This window comes from Pinus tabuliformis, chromosome Q (genome assembly GCF_031772625.1).
Source record: "Pinus tabuliformis cultivar Carrire ecotype Pingquan chromosome Q, CPIR1, whole genome shotgun sequence".
In the NCBI taxonomy this organism is placed as follows: Eukaryota; Viridiplantae; Streptophyta; class Pinopsida; order Pinales; family Pinaceae; genus Pinus; species Pinus tabuliformis.
Genome location: NC_142296.1, coordinates 687,941,485 through 687,959,558, shown reverse-complemented (window position 1 = coordinate 687,959,558; position 18,074 = coordinate 687,941,485). Strand labels below are relative to the sequence as shown.

The window sequence follows — 18,074 nt, the reverse complement described above, 5'->3', positions numbered from 1 at the left end:
TTCTCCATGATATTTTGAAGTGGCCATTCATAAATTGTCTTTGTTCTCGGGTGGTGATTCAGTCGCTGTTAGAAAGCATCTATGCAAGTTTACTCATACAATACTCAGATATTGTAGTTCTCCCCAATATGATCATGAAGATGTCATAATGCGTCTATTTGCCTTTTCTTTAGAGGGTGATGCTTTGAATTGGTTTAATAATTGTCCTGGAGATTCTTTCGCTTCTTTACAAGACATCGTCAATGCTTTTACAGATAGATATGGTTATCAAGGTAGCTCGCCTTGTGCCCCTAAAATTATGCAATAGAATGAAAGTGATCTTGTGAAGGATCCAGCTGTCAATGAAAGTTTTCAAGACAATTCTCCATATCAAAATGTGCCATCCACTTGTACTATTGCAAGTCAAATCCATGAGAGTGGAAAAACAGGGACAAGTTGTCAAATCAATGTCGACAATGAAAGGCAAAATGATAAGCAAATTATAGAAGAACTAAAGCAGTTGGTTAAAGACATGCAGTTCAGTCAAACGGAGCTGGTAAAAAAATATGGAGCTTAATCAAGAGAAATTTGTAACTAATTACATCAAGGATATGAGAACTTTATACACTCAACTGGAAACATGTGATGAGGACATTGAAATCATGAAAATCAAACACTTTGATCACGTAACCACCATAGTAGAAAACTGTGCTCAAAATATGGAGGATATGAGAACCGACATGCAGAAGGAAATGGAAACCATGAAAGCTAATCATGGCAGAGAAATTAATTCTATGCAAAGCAAGTTATTAGCCCTAGAAGAAAATATGACAATCATGGAATTTAATCATTCAAAGCACGTGATTTCCATGGAAACAAGTTATCAAGAAGAAATAAGTTCGATTCAGAACAGATTGTCAACTATGGATGAAGAAATGACTATCACGAGATTCGATTATAATAATCAGTTAGCTATCATATGAGCAAATCATGAGAAATAGATAAACTCTATGCAACATTTCTTGATGACCACAAAAGCAGATAATGACAAAGTAATAAAAGATATGGAAGCTAGTCAGATATGCCTTCAGAATAAGTTATTAAGAATGGAGGAAGACCATGCCAAGGAAGTCAGCGCTATGAAGGTTGAACACTCTAACCTGATGGATGCCATAACAATACAGGTACAGAAACTTCAGCATTAGTCAGAGGATGAAAAAAACAAGGAAATGCCAACAGATCATAAGCCTCCCTATCTGCTGCAGCAAGTTTCATCTTATTATGAGGTCCTTTGTTGCATTGAAAAGTGGCTAATAGAAGGTGACCTGGATAAAATGGAAATTAATAACCAAGTTGATGCTCACACGGTTAATCCACCAGCCATAGAAGATCAAGTTATAACTCATGATACCTGTGCGACTGATCCATCATCCTTGACAGAGCAAATGCAGAATGAAGAAAGACATGTCATGCATATCTTACATACTTCATCTGAGAGTTTCGAAGCAGAATGTTCCACGTCATCAATGATACACCCTGCCACAAAGAAAAAGCGCAAGAGAAAGAGAATGAGAAAGCGATTTGATGCATCAGATGGTCGCGAACAACTTGATTTTCAGATAGGAAAAAGTCCTACCGTATGCCAAATTGGACATGGCACATCTGAGAAACAGCCAATAGATTTTCCTGAAAGTAGGCAAATGCTTAGTATGCACTATATTGAACGCATTGATTGCATGGGGCATCTTTGTATTGTATTTCTAACCTTATGCCCTATTATTTCAATATTTCATTTTGTAGTTAAATTTGTGCTTTTCATGTTATTAGACTAGTTAATAAATGAAGAGCTTATATATTTCCTGTGCTTAAAGTTATATCATGATTTCTTGGATGGACACTACTTATGTTATATTCTGTGTTGCATGGATGCAGATTCAGGATTCTCACATTTCTCTGTTGTAGCAACGTGTCCCCAAGTAGAGCCAGATGTTGACCACTACGTGTCAACGACCCATAGCAGTACACCCCCCTTTTTCACAAAAGGGATAGCGCTTGATCAACGTCTTCGTTCCGTTCAACTATCATCATCAACCTGATCATCATGTTATATTGTAAACCCTTTCTGCTTGTGTAAATTGTAAATAATCTCAGTAGATCTGTGTCAAATATGTAATTCCCTAGGTAAACCTATTTTTCTGGTGACGATCTACATTCCGAGAGATTTTTTGTCTCACCGATCCATTCTCAGATGGTCGGCAGAGTTTTCCTTCAACCTTACCCCAAAACCAGAGTGGATTTTTTCACTGGGATCGTAGGGGAGTCCTAGTGTTTTAGATCAAGTCTATGTAAAAATGATTTGGGAATAACCCTAACTATTTGGTTAGGTTATTTTATTACAAATTGTTTGATCTGCTAGATTATATTTGTGTCGCGGAATTGGGTAGTCTGTGAGGGTCTTTTTCAGATGGGTTTTCCCCCTTGTAATGTAAAAAAATGTGAACATCATGATGTATAGTGTCCTGAGGGTTGGAAAAATAATTTATCCCCTCATATTAATTAAAATCCTAAGCCAAAATTTTAATTAATTCTAAGTCCTAGGTAAATTTAAATTTTCCATGGCAAAATTTGTTGGTCCTTGAAAAAAATAAAAAAATTAAGAGGTCCAGGGACTAAGGTAAATTAATTATTTTGCTAAATTTTAAGCTTTTGGTCCCTGGGGTTAAGTCAAAGTCAAAATTTGGAGGAAATTAATTCAAAAATTTAATTTTTGAATTAATTAAAATTCATTTAATTGAAAAATTCGAATTTCCTCAATAAATTAAAATTTCAACGGATGAGATTAAAAGAAATTTTAATCCTCATCAACGGTCAAGATTGCTTTGACGAGGATCACTCAAACAAGCCGTTGGAGGATTTATCTTTAAATCGGAGGTCATTTTGTCAGTCAAGATCATCTGGTCTCTGGATCGTGTACTAAACTCTCAAGCTCTCTTGTATACTTTTTTGAATTAATGCAAAAGTCTTTGAGATTTCAACGTGTTGTAGTGTTCATCTTCATGAATTTATGGTAACATTGTTTTAGTTTCTGCTTAATATTATGTGAAAACTATCAATCAATAGCTCTCTTAGAATAATCTGAATACAGGTATCTTATTCAGTTTGTTGGATCTAGGGTAACATTTTTAATTTTGATTGAAGTAGCAGGTATCTCTATTTCTTCATAATTTTATTGTTGTTCTATTTCTCTACTTGATTTGATGGTTGATCTAGTGTTTGCAGAAGATCTCTCAAGTTCTCATTAAGCGTTTAGGGATAGTTCTCGGTAGACTGTAACAACCTATCTATAAATATCAAGAACGCAAAAATAATAGCAGGCATACAGTGCATGCATATGATAGCTACATATGCATGTGTCGCATACACCGCACTAGTATTATATACTAAATTAATTATAAGTGCTAAATACCATGACACTTCTTTGAATAGAGGTTCTACTCATCCATCAATATTGCTTAATGTATGGGTAAATATTAAAAGAGAACTATATAAATTATATATTCTAGATTATTGATAAAATTAATATTAATAAATTAATAAAATAAATTTTAAAATATATATAAGAAATTAATTAAAAGGGGCACTAAGTATAAAGTTATAATGTTATATTAAAAGAATACTTTAATAAAACACAATGTGATATATTAAATCATAAGACGTATATATGATATAATGTTTATATTAAAAGAATATTTTAATAAAACATAATATGATTTATTAAAACATAAAACATATACATTCGTGACCTTTAAAAGAGATAAGGGAGGAATACGTAAGGGAGGAGCATGTCACCAGCAGACTGAGCGGTGGGCTGCAGATGGAAGAGCGGCCACCGCCAAACAACAGGATAAAACCACGGGACAGTGATTTGGGAAGGGGGAAGAAAAACAGAAGGAAGAAAATGGGAAGGAGGAGGAACGTCATGTACGGAAATCATCCACAGGAAGAGCTTGAGTTGTTCTGAGGTTCTGGGCACGGGGGAAACAGTCGGCTTCTGCTAAGAAGCTTACTGAATTGAGCAACCAGGTTCTGCTCAGTTTGGCTGGGTGGATTCGGTCTTTTGGTAACTGTAGCAGCGCAGCTGGAGGCATCTTCAACCGCAGGGCACAGGTAGGTACCCCAGCAGTTCTGTTAGTTGATTTTTGTAAGATTTTCAGGAAATTGTATACAGGTTCATGATATAAATCCCTTTACTGTATTTGCATCTGTTTATGGTCTTTACATGGACCAGCCAACTCTCAACACATATTTTCTGAAGAGCCTACTTCATATAAGCCTCAAGATTTATCTAACGATAATCTTTTTTCTGCAGAGTGTTTTTGGGCTAGTACCTCTCTAAAATTTCAAAATATTTTAAATATTTTGTGGAAATTTTGATAGATCTAGCTATTAAGAGCCTTAGATTATCAGATCTGGGAGCGGAGTTGGACTCATACTCCTCAAATCTGATAGATCTGTAAATTATTTGTATAGATCTATTATTTACTTGTGTAGATCTGAAATTTTGTAACATAATTTTGAATTTTAACACTTGGGTTTTTGGGATTTTCTCTATTTTTGTACATATTGGGTATTGGGTTTTTCTCTTTTCACTTGTGCAGAAATAGATCTGAGAAATCAGTCAAGAAAATCTTCAGATCTGAGCTAAATCTAGACCCTAGAGGGCCGGATCTGGGCTCAAAGATTGTTTGCAGAAATAGATCTGAAAAATCAGCCAAGTAAATCTTCATATCTGAGCTAGATCTAGACCCTAGAGGGCAAAATCTAGGCTCAAAGATTGTTTGCAGAAATAGATCTGAGAAATCAGCCAGGGAAATCTTCAGATCTGAGCTAGATCTAGACCCTGGAGGGCAAGATCTGGGCTCAAATATTGTTTGCAGGAATATATCTGAGAAATCAACCAATTAAATCTTCAGATATGAGATTTTTCAAGTAGATCTAGGGGTTTTGAGACAGATCTAAGCCCTGGAGGGCAATATCTTATCCCAAATATTTTTACAAGGCCAGCCATTAAATATTTTGCAATAAATCTGAAAATTTGAAGCAAAATAATTTTTTTCAGAACAAGGGTTTCAACTTTTGGGGCTCCTAAGCCCAGATCTGCCTTCTCCTAGCCCAACACTAGTTCTATTGGGCCTCGTGCTAGCTCTCATTGGCCTAGATTCCCTTGCTCCATTTCTGATTTGAATATTTGATTTTCTGACGCTAATCATTGGTGGGTTTTTTGCAGAAAATTTGGTAAAAATTTGTGTTTCAGATATTGAAATTTTTTTGGCAACTTGGACAAGTGATCTTCAAGGCCTAGGGCCTAAGGGTTTGATCTCTAAACTATCTTTTCCCTCACTGTTTGCTACAGCAGTCAGATACCTTTCTAATAGTGGTGAAAAACACATCTAAGTGGTTTGAAATTAATTAAAAAATTGCTAAATACATTAATAAGTCATTTATGTTTGATGTGTATCAAGAATTTGGCCTAGATCCACATTTTGCATCACTGTTATCTCTGAATAATTCTGTTTCTAAAGTCTAAAATATAATAGTGGAAAAATTTCATGTGGGTTAGCCTAAATCAGTTCCTAAGTTGTCTAATACATTAAGGAATTAATTTCTTGAGTTGGGCATTCATCATTAGGCTTATTTTATGTTTTAATTGCTGGCTATAATAAGTATATCAGATCTGATATAATTCCGGAAATCACATCACAACAGGCTTAAATTTTTTTATAATTCATGTGGGCAAGTTTGGAAAAATTTCGGTAAATTTTGGCATAAAGATATCATTGATAGCTCACTGTTTTCATTGTCATATTGCTACTGTCATAAAGTTTTTCTTACTACTGTCCTAAAAATTAATATCTGAAAATTAAGTACTCTGTCATGGAATTGGGATAAAATGCATATCCTTTGTTTCATAAATTGAACATTTTTTTGAGCATCTGTTGACATTGATATCGAATTGCAAAGTTGTTTTTGTTCTCTTTGAGTTAAATTGTATCAAGAAGATTTGAAATAAGCTAGTGTTTTAACTATAGTATCTTCAAGAGTTTATTTTCTAAGTCTTCATCTAAAAAAGGCGAGCATTTCATTTGGGTAATTGAGGGCTTTTGCGGCATAAGTGTTTTCCCATTCTTGAGTCTAACGTCATCTCATCTTCCAGTGCATTTGCATATAAGTTAACTTTGCATAGATAAAATTTACTTCCAAGCATAAGCTTGGTCGATAAACAGATAGATCTCCATCTGTCTTTTCTTAAGAAGCCTGTTTTAATAGTACTTAAAACGGTGACCTTGCAGTTGTCAAAGCCACAGTTCTCTGCAGCACCGGAGGCACCGGGTATGTTAGAATTTCAGGAGAGGTATCATTAATCACACCTTAGTGTGCTTCTCCTGATCTTCTCTCTGTGAATTACTACGAAATCAAGCTCAACACAGAAAGGATTGGAAGGTTCACATTTAAATAAGCTTTTAGTAAAATTAACCAAGATTCTTGCATCTCACATTAGTTTTAGGATCTGCATTTCATATAAAATAGTCATTCATTTAAGCAGCAGTTACTAATCAATTACTTGTTCTTAATTTGCCTAGCAAAATCATTGACTCCATAAGGCACTGGTATCAATCGTTTAAAATCTAATCAAATCCTATAAGTATTGCTAAATCTTAATCAAGTACTTGATCGCTTCACTGTGTCTCCCGAACTGGTTGGTTCCCAACTAATTCTTCTTCATTCCACTTTTCCATAGGGTCTACCCCCCTTAGCCTGTTGTAGGGAGACAACTTAAATGAAGAGATTGGGGATCAGGGTGATAGCCCCCGATCTGACCCGTTGTCGCGGTGCCTAGACATTCTATGCTACAACAGAGGCTAAAGCACATGAGATCTCCAAGACCCAGAAATGGTTTGGGGAAATTCCACCCGGTTAGAAAGATATTAAAATAATTAATATTTTTAATTGGGTTCCTAAGTTTAAACTTAGGAAAATTAAAATATTAATGAGTATTAATATAAAACTGGGTGATAATTTTCTAAATGACATGGATCAAGCCAAATCTAATCTTAGTCATTGATTAGAGATTTAATCTCGGTTATTGAAGACACAACAGAAAAAGGTATAAGAGGAGGCTTGAGGGTTAGTTGGAGATACACCAAGTTGATCAGTCAGTTCGATTTTCTGGAGTGGGGTTTGCTGAGAGAAATTGAACTAGTGATCCGAGTTGTGGTGAGGGGCAGTGAGTGCATAGCAAAGAGGCAGAGATAGTGCTGAAGGACCAGCGCAGAGGTAGAGAAGGCTACGTAGAGCCAGCAAGAGCCATGCAGAGGGCCAGAGGGATTGCGCAGAGGCTACCAGGGCCTGCGTGAGTGACGTAGAGGGCTAGAGAGCCTGCACAGAGCATCAAAGGGCTGACGCAGAGAGTTCCAGGCTGACATAGAGGTTAGGAGGGCTGACGCAGAGCCTCAGAGAGGCGTTGGAGATTTTTTCATGGAACAGACTTGCCGAATATCTGCTTCCGAAGAGAGCTATTACTGCCAGATTGATTTTTCTATCGAGTGAGACAGTTTGGCACCCAGTTGTACTCAAGAAAGTTGCTTAATAATATAACCCTCAGAACTGCTGCACCAGTTTTTCCAAGTTGGGTTTTTCTGGGGACGATTGTCCAAAAACAATGGTGTCCCTTGTGTGTTTGTCTATTTCTTTCAGTTGATGATTTGTAGATGGTTCAGACAGCGTTTGTGTTTATTTTCAATATTTATATGGTTAAATAACTTGTTAAAGAATAAACAAGTAGGTGAAATAAACCAGATAGTGCATGGAAATTTCTAATAGGTTAGACTTAGAAATTTCAACACACATCAGATTATTCCCTTGACTCTTGTGTATGACCCAGCCTCAAAATAGGTGATCCGAACTGTTGGTTATGCTCTAGGCATGTTCCAGAAATGAATAATGAATAATAGCAAGTGTAAGAGTTGTAGAAGAAGTTATAAGACCAAGACACCACCAACAAGAGAATGTATACTTCAGCAGAGATTATAACATGTGTTCTGTCCACAAAATACCACCAAACCAGCAAGGAATACCACCAATAAAACACAACCCAATCATACAACAAATATAAGATAATATGTGGTCCCTTCCCAACAAGAAACTTGTTTTGGTATGGAGATTATACGTTGCCTATTACCCACCATTTTGTGGGTGATATCCAAAGGAGATATCTTTTTTCTCCAAGATGGTCCTCAGCCGACAGCCCCTTGCAACTGCCAACTAGCTCGTTATGCCATTTCTCCGTGTTAAATTGGCAACTAGGGCCAAACTCCATGTGGGTCAGCTTATTTATGGCAACTGATATTTTTATTGGATCCCTCTCGTCGAGAGGTGTAGGATTGATCCAAAGATCATCCGATTCCGATAATTATTTATGGAGATATGAATTTATTTTGATTATGTAATTACTATCAAGCCGACCAACTCTTATGTAGGCTCTAGAAGCCCAAACATCATGTCTATTCAACCTATACATTTTTGGTATAAATAGATGAGGATTTGATGTCATTTGCACACACATTCTTGAGTGATCTCCTCCTCTCCACGTCTTGGGTTTTTGGAGAAGGAGTGAGACACCAAGAGTGATACGCTGGCCTTATGGAAATGCCCTAGCCGCAGTACAACACAGTCATGGTAAAACGCTGGTCATGGTAAAACGCTGTTATACGCTGTCAAGGGTGCCACAGTCATCAAACCACAGTCAATAGAGGATGTAATGTTCTCGGATCTGTAAAGTCATTTATATGCAGGGCATAAATATTAATACACAGGTCATGACACATACAATAGATACGTTGTTCATTACGCTGGTCAATAATACATTGATACGCTTTTCATATATACGCTAATACGCTGTTCATTACACGCTAACACGCTGTTCATTACGCTGGCAAATGGATACATGTATACGCTAGGAACAGAACTCGGGTTTCATCTCTGGAATCCACGTACAGGTATATATGGAACGTTGTTAGCCGCAGCCAATATATGAAGCCCGCAGTTAGGAACCCAGGTAATATATGAAGCCCGCGGTTGGATTATATATGGAACGCAGGGAATATATGAAGCCTACAGTTTGGAACACAGGTAATATATGAAGCCCGCAGTTTGGAACGCAGGTAATATATGAAGCCCGCAGTTGGATTATATATGGAACGCAGGTAATATATGAAGCCCGCAATTTGGAACGCAGGTAATATATGAAGCCTGCAGTTGGATTATATATGGAACGCAGGTAATATATGAAGCCCACAGTTTGGATAATATATGGAACGCAGGTCATATATGAAGCCCACAGTTTATATATGGAACGCAGGTTATATATGGAGATCATAGTCATATATGGAACCCGCAAGCCAGCAGTGGTTAGGGTTTGAAGCAGTAGGACTACGTTCTCTGCATAACTATTATAGCATAGAAGATCACTATATATATCTCGGCATTCTCCCAGTCATCTGTAGGGATATGACTTATACTTGGTGATCAATAAGTATATAAGGAATGATCTTCGTATGTTCTTATGACCTCCATGGCTCTAATATGAATATGCATCATGATGATCTCAGCGGAAGGAATGATGAAGTAAAGATGCAGCATGATAAACAACAGTGATAGAATGGCATACCTGTAGCAGCCCTATCACAATGTACAGCAGTGATAGAATGCCATCTGTTAGAACAGCAGCATGATGATGCACATGAGTATGGGCAGCATGATGATGGATAAGATCATGGACATGGGCATCATGATCAGTGCAGCATGGTGCAGTATGCAGTGGTACATCAAGAGAACCAGATGCAGCACGATGATAGGTGAAGGAGTCACCTTGGAGAATCAGTTGAAGCAGAATGTCTTCAACTGATCTCATCGTTATTCGAAATGATCTATGCTAGATCTAGATAAGTCACAGTGTTGACTTCTGTTGTAAATGTACTCTCTCTCTCTCTCTTTCTCTGCTGAACTTTGAAGAACATAAAAGAAGAATTGATCAAGGGGTTCCCCACACATTGTGGGGTTTGTCCCTGGCTTGTGCCACATCTTGTGTCCTCTTGTCTTGGCTTGTCTTCTGCGATTTATATTTATGTTCTATCTGCAGTTTACTTTATGCTGATGTGATTGCTAATATGGAAAGGAAATCAAATAAATTGCTCTTGCATAGAACATACCTAAAATTAACACTCCGCCACCTGAGCCAGCCATGTGATCCCTCACCCATTTGCCATGATCATATGTTTGAAGGTGGGCCTCTCAAACCTAAAGGTATGCCTTGTCATTTGGTAATTGAGTATTGTAGTTTACTTATCATGGACACTACTGGGCATGGATTAATGGGGGGATTCGGCGGAAAGAATGGGCTAGGTCTGTGCTCTTGTCCCTTAGACCCCTTTTTCGATGTTAACCTTGGATTCTAGTCCGGTGGGATCTCTTTTACTGACCATTTGGCTTTACGGATGGTACTTCATGGGAAACCCTAATTTTGGTTGTGCACTCCCGCTCCCTCATCCACATATATTGCCCCCTTTCCACTCATTATAACCCCAATCATCATTTCTCCCACTTGGGTCCACGTTCCTCCACTGGGTCCACATAGGGTTAGCGTTCCCCTTTCCCTTGCCCACACCTTGGGTAAAGCCTAGAATGATACCCCAGAGGTTGATGCAGCTGAAAAGAAAAGGAAGAGCATAATTGGCCACATTCAATAGGAAAATGTACCACAAAATGCAAAAGATGGCTGGGACAAACACATTTAGCATGTGGGCAAAAGCCAATACATAGCTCTACCCCATCATCATGGCCATCACCCTATTTCCCACAGGCCCTAGATGAGCCTCCTTTATCGTTTAGGAACCCATGATTGTCCCAACCCCTGGTGGGAAATGAACCACCCTACATTAAAAGGGGTATCCACTGCTACATCTCACGCATCATGCTCTTACCCCATGAGCCTCGATCAATTAATTAAGGAAAAATCCTAAAAGGCAAAAAGCATATAAAGAAGGGTGTAAAAATCAAGGTCAGGGCACCTCATGTACCATGATTTCTCCCTCCAATACATTATATTCCAAATGTGGGCTTCCCTTTACTAGCTAGTAGCTACCCTTGTACCCTAGCATGTGGCCCAGGGCTACCCCTTTTCATTCCCTGCTCCATTCATCTTTTTATCACATGCCACCACCTTTAAAGGATGTACCTTGGATGTATTATCCCCTTTAGAAGTAAAAACCACCTAATGGGATACTTCGTTAACCCCATTTGGAGCTTGGAGACATTAGCACATGCCAAAGCCCATTATGGAAGTGCATGCCATTATGAAGTCCCCACCTGTTATCCATGGTTTGTAAGCTCATTTACATGATTTCTTTGATTACTTGTTGTACTGGAAGGGTAGGGGATGCATTGGATCTTATGCAGGATTGCAGGTGGTCTCCATCTTGGGTTTGGTCTCCCTATATGGGGTCCTAACCCTCAAGAATGCTACATTGGCACATGTAGGGTGTGTGTTGAGAGTCATGGGCCTCCACAGTAGTAGATATCACTCCATGGATCCCCAGATATGTTCATAGATTGCTCAAGTTTCACTTATTGGACGAGGAAGATGCTCCTGGTTCACCTTTGCCCAACCAGCCCCACAGTTGTATCATGCACTTGGCAGATGACCCAAGACTTGTATGTTGATGTGGCATCACTTACACCATCATCTGAGCCCTTACAAATGGTCTACAGGCATCTTCGACTAACTTGGAGATCTATGAGGTCACTCGTGTGCCCTCACAGCCATTGGGAGCACCATAGGTTTATTATGTGGAGAACAAGGGGTCAACCCCTTGTCCATTTGGTTTGCAAGTCCAATTCATCATTTTGGCACTTATGGACTTCATCAGTCCTCTTAAAGAGCCCAACGACATGCATTGTTGATTATTCGACCTCTTGGGAGGCTTATTATGTTGTTTATGAGCTATTTTGTTGGGCTTCTCACCAAAAGATAGTTATTTGCACATTATTTTAGTTGATGGGATAATGTAGGCTCAAATTAGGTAATTCGAACTCCTAATGAGTTTATAAATAGGAGACATGAGTTCATTTTGTATCATCACTTGGATTGGATCTTTCTCTCTCTTGAGAATTTTTCATTTCCTTCTTGGTGGAAAAAATTGATGGACGAGTTTTGATGTTTGGATTGCATTTTCTTATCTTGGAGCTTCTTAATTGGCAAATGTATTGATGGTTGGATATATTCTCATTCATGTAAGTACAACTTTGATGCTAATTTTCTTTTACTTTGTCACATACATTGATCATGGGATTTTCGTTATTTTAGGGCTAATTGTTGCATGCATTTATTGTTCATTGTGGAATTATGTTTCTATATAGCATATTCCAATGTATGGACCATGTTTGTTGAACGAATTCTCCTAGAGATTGAATTTATCTTGATAAGCCATCTTGATTTGCAAACGAATTATAAACGCTTTAAGGTCACTCTCTTGAGATTCAGGTCTTGCTAGTCACATGCTAGTGTATGTGCTCATGCTTGTGGATATGTCCCAATGCATGCAATTAAGGAAAGCACCAACTACGAGTCCTGGGTGACTTTGGCGAAATAGATACCTCCCACTAGCAGTTGCTTAGCTAAAGAGTGCCCAAATGGAATTCCCCCATAATGCTAAATCTATGCACATTTGCCTAAATCATTAAAAGAAGAAGCTTTCTGAACAAAAAATATTTATAAATTATAATCAACTTAAATTAAGTTTCTTCATAAGCCTATAATGTCTTCCACACCTTTAACAAGAAGGAAATATTAAAAAGCCTGAATTCATGCTACAAAGATCACAACTGACATAACACTAAAACAATCTTTATCAAGAGGATGTGCCTTAATTGAAATCCAAATATGATTTAGTTTGCTATTAAAGACCAGGATTAGCAATGAAAATAATAGATAGTTTGTTCTAACAAAATTAAAATTTTAGGTTTAGAATGTAAAATTCAAAGTCAAGGGATCATAAGCATTTAAAAAATAGAAGATCAAGAATGGGTAGGAGAACTGATGAATGACTTACCATATTTTCCAACCAGATACTTGATTATATCATCTGACTCATACATTGATATACCTGTGTTTGGGTCCAACTGCAAAAAAATAAATTACAAATACCATAACTTCAATTAGATGCTTGTTTTTGTTAAAATAGGTTAGTTTCCCCAACTCACAATAACAAAATCAGACTTCCAAAATACCAAAGAGAAACAAAAAGAATGACCCAAATGTTGTTGTTACAACAACCCCCTATTTTTGTATTTAATCAAATAATCAGGATCCTATTTAAACTTTATTATGTTTTTTCTTGATTAGATTGCTTATAAATATTTTTATAAATTTTTCTTATGTACAAGTTTATTAGGTTAATGTTTGTGATTTGTTTTGAATTCATTGTACGTTCATTTTCATGAGAACCGATAAAATTCAAGGTATTATACCTTGAAATACCCATATTCATTTATTTCAATATTATTCAAGGATTTTATGACATTTAACAGTAGTTTTTTTTTTGTCATATTACAACCTTATTGGTTTTGTTAGCATCGAACTTACATGGAACAGAGTTAATGGAATACTTGATGCCCCTACTCCCTGGGATTCCAATAGACTATATAGTTTAACCATATGGTACATGAAAAGAAAAGATTCCAGTAGTTAACATTGTTATTGACTTCTATTTGTATCGAAGACCATAGAATAGTGTTCAAAGATTAACACCTGACACCATAGAACTCCAAAAGCCTGATAAATTAATAGCAAATGAACTTCATGACAAATGATCGAAATAAAGTCCAACAGATAACAACGTTTTCAAGTTATGTTTGTATCAGATATAACATAACGATGCTCGAAAGTTGATGCCCGATACCTTGACTTCCCAACATCCCAAAAAACCTTTAATCTAATACCTTCTGACATGTGATGGGAAAATTCTCCAACTCTTAACATATTTTAACAACTTCAGTCTGTACCGGGAGGAAAGCCTCAAGCCAATATTCCAATCACACGATAGCTCAGCAACCAATACATGATATCCAATCACCCAATAGCCTGCCACCAGATAAATTGTAGATAACTGAAGGGAAATATTATGATAGTTTACAGTTGCTTCAGGATTTGTAGTATCATGGGTTTGGCTACTGATTGCTTGATATATTGCTCGAAATCCCAAAACATGACATTCCGAAACTGTTAATTTTAGGTATGTTCTATGCTAGAGCAATTTATTTCAATTTTCACAGTTAGCTCAATATCTTTTCCAGATTAGCAATCACATCAGCATTAAAGTGAACTGCAGATAGAACATAAATATAAATTGTAGAAGACAAGCCAAGACAAGAGGACACAAGATGTGGCGCTAGCCAGGGACAAACCCCAATGTGGGGAAATCCTTGATCAATTCTTCTTTTATGTTCTTCAAAGTTCAGCAGAGAAAGTGAGAGAGATAGTACATTTACAATAGAAGTCAATATTTTGACTTTTGATATTGCATGAGATCAGTTGAAGACATATTGCTTCAACTGATTCTCTAAGGTGACTCCTCCACCTATCATAGAGTTGCCTTTCATCCATTTGCTGCACATAACTGTGTGACACCATGCTGTACTGTCACATGTGTTGAACCTTGATGACTGAGCTGCTCCTGCTCTCATCATCATGCTGCTCATTATTTATCATGCCCACTATTTCATTCATCATCATACATCACTGCTTCGATGAGAGGATTATACACCATAACTGTTCATCCATATCATTTTCATGATGTCGAGACTGAGTCCTTTTACAGGTATACCAAGGATCTCTTGACCATCATCAAAATCTATTTCGATATGCCAGGACTCACTTCTAGCATAATCTTCATTCAATAGAGAGAATAGTTTTATCACTACTATTTATTGTGATATGGCTGCTACAGGTATGCCACCGAGGTTTCAATAGAATATAACTGTTAGCTCTGCTACATAACTCGGTATTTGTTGGGTCAAAAACACTGTGGCCGTGTGTTTTTTGTAAAAAGGGAGCTCGCAGCGGTTCATTTCATCCTTTCCCCCTTTACTTGCTTTATACCCTTATAACTCACGCTACCTCCATTTCCTCCTTCCCCTTCACGCTCCTTATTCTCCCTTAACCCCGTGATTTCTGTTTCCTCTATAATCCTTCATAAACCCCGTATAAATCCTTTTCCCTCGGGTCCCGGGCACAAAGTTAACCCATGAGACTATGGTCATATAACCCCGCGCATACAAAAAAATCAATACCGCCAGGGCCCTCCCCTGTCACATCATTCAACAAACATGTGCATTAACCCACCGCCATTCGATCCTCCACCTCGTGATCCGACGATTTACGCTGCTCCCACTCCTGCAAACTACACATACAATAGCTCGCGGGGAAAGCAGTTTCCCGCCGAACCCACTGTTGTCGCGCGGATTGGCACGGCAACGCTCAGACCGGGGGCTGTCACTCTGATCCCCGATCCCTCTGTTTAAGCCTGTTTCCCGCGGCTAAGGGGGGTAGTCCCTGTGAGATGATGAGGCCAACTGTCGACCAGTTGGTTGGGAAACACGAGATACGATATAAAAAGGGCTTGATGGATTTGGTTAATTTAGCAGACCAGTGCCTTAAGAGATTGTTATTAAAATGATTACTTGGGAAATGATATAAAAAGATGGACCATGAACAGCAAGAATCTATCATCAGCTAAAAACACAATGCTCAAAACGATATCCGGCAACTGAAAATTTAAAAAAAAATGAATGCTTTAAACCACCACGCATCATAACCATTAACCAGATATCAACTTCGCATCTCGACTTGAAAATTTAGATCTCAGCATGAAAGACAATTCCCGAAAAAAAACAACTGGATCTGAGGAAGAAAAATTTCCGCAAAAAAAATTTTATTTTATTTTTTTTTTTTTTTTTTTAATATTATAAAAATGAAAATTAAAAAATCTAAAAAATTTAAAATTTAAAATCTATTAAAACTAAACTATATAAAAAACTAAATTAAACCAAAATTTAATTTTTTATTTTTTATTTTATTTTATAAAAATCCTAAAAAAAATCTAAAATCTAACTAATATCTAAAAAATAAAATTTAATAATTAAAATCTAAACTAATATGAATCAAACCTAAACTTTTTAATTTTTGATTTTTTTATGAATCTATAAAAAAAAAGGGAACTATAAAAATTTTTAAAATCTAAAGATACGTGACTATAAAAATAAAAAAAAAAAATAAAAATAAAAAAAAGGAATCGATTGACAATCTACGCTATACCCTAAACTCAAATTATGCTAACCTACCACTACGCTTCAGAGAAAAACGATTTTCTTACCATGCAAGCAACAAATGTGACTTCCGCATACCAGCATCCACGGAGTTTGACGGCGGAGGATATGGAACCGGTTTGAAGAAAATCACCAGGTCGACGCACTGATATATGGCTGAACACTGATATATGAGTTGATAACACAATGAAGCTGTGACCCTGATCTGAGGGCTTTCGACGGCAGAAACGTTCAGACGGCGATTTTTTTTTTTAACAGTTTGCTTGCGTATATTCTCTAACGGTGGACAGAGAAAAATTTTGAGTGTTTGCAGGTGGAGATGGGCGTCGCTGCGATGATGGAAACGCTGACACAGCCACGGATTTGGACGCAGCTTTAGAGAAACTTCAACGGCAGGGTTGATGAACAAAGGTCGATCTTGAAAAGTTTTGCAGTCATGCTGATCGAACTTGAACAAGATTATGTCAGGGCATTCTCTTAGACCAAAACGATGAGGGCTCCAGCTTCATAACAGGAATTTTGATTTGACAGAGCAAGAAACGGATCCCTCAATCACGTAGAGCCAGTCGAACTGGATATGACCTGCTCCTGCGATTAACATTTTATTTCATTGCATTTTCCCTTGCTTTGTGTGCAGATGTGGCGTAATTGGATGAGCAAAGGAGATCGATAGATGGTCGTAGCAGGTTCTGACGGCAGCATAAACAAGTATACAGCAGTGAGGGACGCGTGAATTTGAATGAAAACGCAGGCATCTATGTAACGTTTTGGGAGGCAATGACAGGCTGGGGCAGCGAGGGGCTACGACAACTTTAATGGAGATAATATGCGGTGAAAGGCGGAGAAGAATGAGGGACGATAAAACTCAATCCACATAACACGCAGGGATTATGGCAGCCACTGTAAAATGACACGTCGACGGCTTTGGCAGCGAGGGGATCTAAAATTTTAAATCAACTGTTCCAGAAACCCAAAAAAATTTCTCAAAAAAAGAAAAAATGCACCTGTAACCTGCAAAGGAAAGACAAAACCCTAATGAAAAAATGAACAAAGCAGAAGCTTGAAAACCCTAAAAAATGAAACCCTAAGACAGCTTAACAATTTACAGATTTGGCCCCTGAAATGCCAGATTCGACAATAATTGCAGCAATGTTTTCAGTATATCAGAAATTTTGAACTTCACTGTGAACAGAAAGAAAATTTTCTCATGTAAAACAGAAAATAAACTCTTAATGATTAACCCAGGGCACAATCAGCTGGGCTCTGCACAGAAAAGCCTGTGGGAGTCGGCTGGTTCAGCCTAGAACTTCCCCAAACGCCCACCTGTACCTTTTACCTAAAAATCTCCTGCACACTTCAAGCAAACATCAGTAAAGAGGGCAAGAAATGCTGCAGGACTTCAAGGAATAATGGAGATACCTGCCATTATTCCAGAAACCCTCAACATTCAAACCCTAGCACGTGAGCAAGATACCTGTACTCACAATACTCTGAAAACCAGCTATTATTAACTGCTGAAAACTGAAATATGCAGAAAAAAACAATCATCTCACAGCAATTCCGGAGAGTAACACCAGCCAGTTTTGAACCCCAAAGTCTTTTTATTAACCAGAAAATCAGATTTACAAGAGAGCTTTTCAGTACAGACTCACAGA

At 37.6% G+C, this 18,074-nt stretch overlaps 1 protein-coding gene across 1 annotated transcript in view; it reads right to left on the bottom strand.

Moving 5' to 3' along the window:
* The window catches only part of LOC149221411 (Thioredoxin family protein), a 455,192-nt gene that overhangs the window by 192,821 nt on the left and 244,297 nt on the right, over positions 1-18,074 (bottom strand). The window contains exon 6 of the mRNA XM_089385096.1: positions 13,146-13,215. Within this exon, the coding sequence (XP_089241222.1) occupies positions 13,146-13,215 (70 nt within the window). The remainder of the gene's footprint in view (positions 1-13,145; positions 13,216-18,074) is intronic.